This window comes from Rhynchophorus ferrugineus, unplaced genomic scaffold (assembly GCF_030347505.1).
Source record: "Rhynchophorus ferrugineus isolate W39M unplaced genomic scaffold, kcgeb_rfMv2 rfM1, whole genome shotgun sequence".
Taxonomy (NCBI): domain Eukaryota; kingdom Metazoa; phylum Arthropoda; class Insecta; order Coleoptera; family Curculionidae; genus Rhynchophorus; species Rhynchophorus ferrugineus.
In genome coordinates, this window is record NW_027472580.1 from 30,297,171 (window position 1) to 30,300,693 (window position 3,523).

The window sequence follows — 3,523 nt, forward strand, 5'->3', positions numbered from 1 at the left end:
GCATTAGCTTGTATAATAATAACTTAAAGTATCAAAATGGTGTTTAACACATGTTACTATAAATTTCAAGACTTCAAACATATTCAGGTTACATATAACATGGGCCAGAGAGTCTGTGACATGTACTTTTAGGTTTCCTGGATTTTTAAACGCATGCTTATTTTGAAAATTAGTACTATACTTGTGTTTAATTATCCCATAAACATATAACGAAATATCTCGAGGAAACTATCTAATGAATTAAACACCAATTGATTATACCTCAAGTATAGGCAGTAACAAAACTTACATTATGTTAAATTACCTTTATTGTGTCAAAACAATTCATATGATCATATTATCTGCATTTCCCTTTTTTAATAATGTAGGCAATAAAAACACCATTTATTATTATAACTAATTTATTAAAACATATCTACATCATTGCAATTTCAAATCTATTATGTTAGACAATTTGTTCAAGTGAATCTCATCTAAAGTTAAGTGTTGATTTAATTTTGCACCTAAACTTACTGCTTCAGGAAAACCACTATCTGCAGCATACTGAATACAAACCTACATTGAGAAAAGTCATTAGTTTTAGTAAAAAAAATTAGTTTTATGTATGCCTTTGACTATATTATACTTACAATAGCTCTTGTCGGAGATTTATTTTTAATACAATGATCAACAAAGAGAGATAGAGCATCAAATTTAGGAACACCAAGTATAGTAGTGTGACTTTTGCTTAAATCATTCATTATGGTACAAGCCTTTTCAAAATCACCATATCTCAGAATTACTGTCATTATACTTCCCAACATATCACCAGTAAAACTAAAATTATTTATTATTGGACTTGTTCAAAAGGACTTATAATTTTAATAAATATTTGTATTGATTTAAATTAATAAAATTTCGTCACACTACTGTAAACTTACCTTAATCGATTAATTTTTTCTAAGTTTTGTTCAGAAATGGTTGTATATATATCCCAAGCAATGTTAAAGAATCTCTCTGCCAATTCTGAACTTTCTTTAGCTGGGTTGTCTACCATGATATTTAACACAATATTTATCAACTTTTCCCTCAAATTCTGATCAAATATCACTATATCTGACCACAGTTTGGGTAAATACTCAGTAGCGCCCGAAGCTTCAACCTAAGATAATGTTTATTAAAATGTATCTAGGTTTGGATTCATTTGACAAATTTAAATAAAAACTATCATTACCTGTTTTAGAACATCTTCCATTACTGCTGGTTCTGGGACATAAATATTAGGTACCATTTTGTAGTAGAATTGTTCCATGAATTCATCAATGGATGTGTTCATTAATACCAAACCAAAATAATGACGGCTAAAGATATAGTTAGAAAATATAATCTTGTAATTTATCACTTTTACTTACTAATAAACTGATTCTTTATATGAATCACCAATTAAATTATAGTTGTTGCCTTTCAACAGTAAATTATGGACTCTTTTGCCAAGAACTATATTATTCAAATGATTCTTAGCAACATCCATAGCAGTTACAAAGAAATTAGTATCAGCTAAGTCTTGGATACTAAATTCTTTGCCTTCAATATGGGTTAGTATGTTCCCCAATATGTTACTTTTGGGACCTCCTAAAATTAAATAAGAAACAAGGAATTGTAATCTCATAAAGACAATTAACATGTACTTACTCTCTTTACAAAATGTTATTAATACATAATACCACGATCCTAAACAAGGTTCAATTCCAAGATCTTTAAACTGTCTTAGAGTCTTTAATGTTAAATCTTTAATATTCTTGCTATTACCCATTGTACTCAATGCCCACAATAGAGCATTTAGAGTTCTCAAATTTGGTTTTATTTCAGCTTGATTCATTGATAACAATATATTATTAATGTATGCCCATCTGAAAATCATTTTATAATTAGTACTCATTATGATCTGAAATAATGTATAACAACCTTAAATCATATCCTTCCTTAAAGAAATTAGCAACTCTAATTAAGGAATTATAAGCATCAGCATTTAGTACAAATCCTTTCTGCAATGCCTCTTCATATAATTGATTTGCTCTATCAACCTGGAAATACTTGGCCATGCCCTGAATTATAGCAGAATATGCATCTGCCGTGGGATTATCTATACTAATAAAAATTTCTTCAGCTATATTTCCATCCCTTAAAAAAATAATGAAAAATAATTATATTAGGTAGTTAATTGAACATACTTCCATGTTTTCCTTTGTCTTTCCCTTAAACGTGAACTCTGTTTAAACCATCTTTCTTCAATATATTCCTCATCTAATGTATCTTCACTATTATTATAACATAGCAGCTCAAGCAAGCTCTGTTTTGTTTCTGGCGATACTTCAATTCCTTTAGTGGTTAGTATCTTATTGATAACTATAGCGTCTGATACCTGATTTTTCCCAATCACATCTTTCAAATCTTTTTCAGTAACTTCACTGTTTTCATCATATACTTGTTTAGGAAAAAATAAATCAATTGCAGGATCACATTCTTTGTGATTAAATAATTCTGGATTTTCACTGCGTACCCAATGTGCGGCTTTTCTTCCTGTAATAATTTTGTTAGATAATAATGATGTTTATAGAGATTTTAGTATAACCTGATTCTTCGGCCATAGCATAGGTTCTCTTGCTGGTGTTAGATTTAGGCATAAGGTAAGGGTCATCATGATACTTATAATGAGCTGCTGTAGGATCTCTTTGCAGTGTACTTTCTAAAGCTCTTAGTATATCTGTTGGGCCTCTAGGTATTCGTTTGGGTATTTCTATTTTTTCTTCAACAGCTGTAGAAAATAAACGACCCACTAATTTGGTGTTTTTAATATGGTTATGTCTGAAAGAAGCGTATTTCATAGAAAGTGAAAATCTATATAAAGTAATTCGATGTCTTACCGCCTTAATATAATACTTGAGATATTCATATTGGTATTTCACTATGACCAAATTTTATGATTATATTCTTATGGAAAATTAGTTTTTATAATATATATAAAATAAATTAGGTTAAATAATTTTCAGGAGGTTATGTGTACAAATATCTTCTTTAATATTGTTACAGAAAATTTCTAATGCCAGTATTGTCAGTTCTCCTTTTAATATAATTATTTGGACATTTAAAAACATATATAAAGAGTTTCCTGTATTTACGCGCTTTTGATACTATTAATTTTTAATGTGGTATCAATATTTTTTCAAAATGCATTTGTTCTTACTAAAATAAGCACAAATAAGCTGGTATGAATTCGAACTCGGACTACCCCTTATTAGATCACTTACGCCGATTGGATCATTAATATATGCTAAACATGATTAATCAAGGCTTACACATGATTTATTTCTTATTTTATGAGCTTGAAAATCATCAATAAAGTAAATTCAATGGTCCATATATTAGCATATAATTAACCAATGGGTGGTACATGAAATTTATTTCTTATTACGAAAGCTATTACAACAAAGTGAATAAAACGAGACCGTTTGATACATATGTAAATTTTTTAAAGATCAAAAAA

General features: G+C 28.8%; 1 protein-coding gene across 1 annotated transcript; it reads right to left on the bottom strand.

Moving 5' to 3' along the window:
• Positions 1-383: 383 nt before the first annotated feature.
• LOC143196229 (small ribosomal subunit protein mS39) lies at positions 384-3,262 on the bottom strand. The gene is made up of 10 exons (XM_076403888.1): positions 2,904-3,262; positions 2,612-2,844; positions 2,211-2,559; positions 1,945-2,160; positions 1,672-1,889; positions 1,392-1,611; positions 1,214-1,340; positions 921-1,141; positions 630-816; positions 384-555 (listed from the first exon to the last, which is right to left on the bottom strand). The coding sequence occupies exons 1-10, from the start codon at positions 2,930-2,932 to the stop codon at positions 421-423; spliced, it is 1,935 nt and encodes a 644-aa protein (XP_076260003.1). The 5' UTR covers positions 2,933-3,262; the 3' UTR covers positions 384-420.
• Positions 3,263-3,523: the final 261 nt, after the last annotated feature.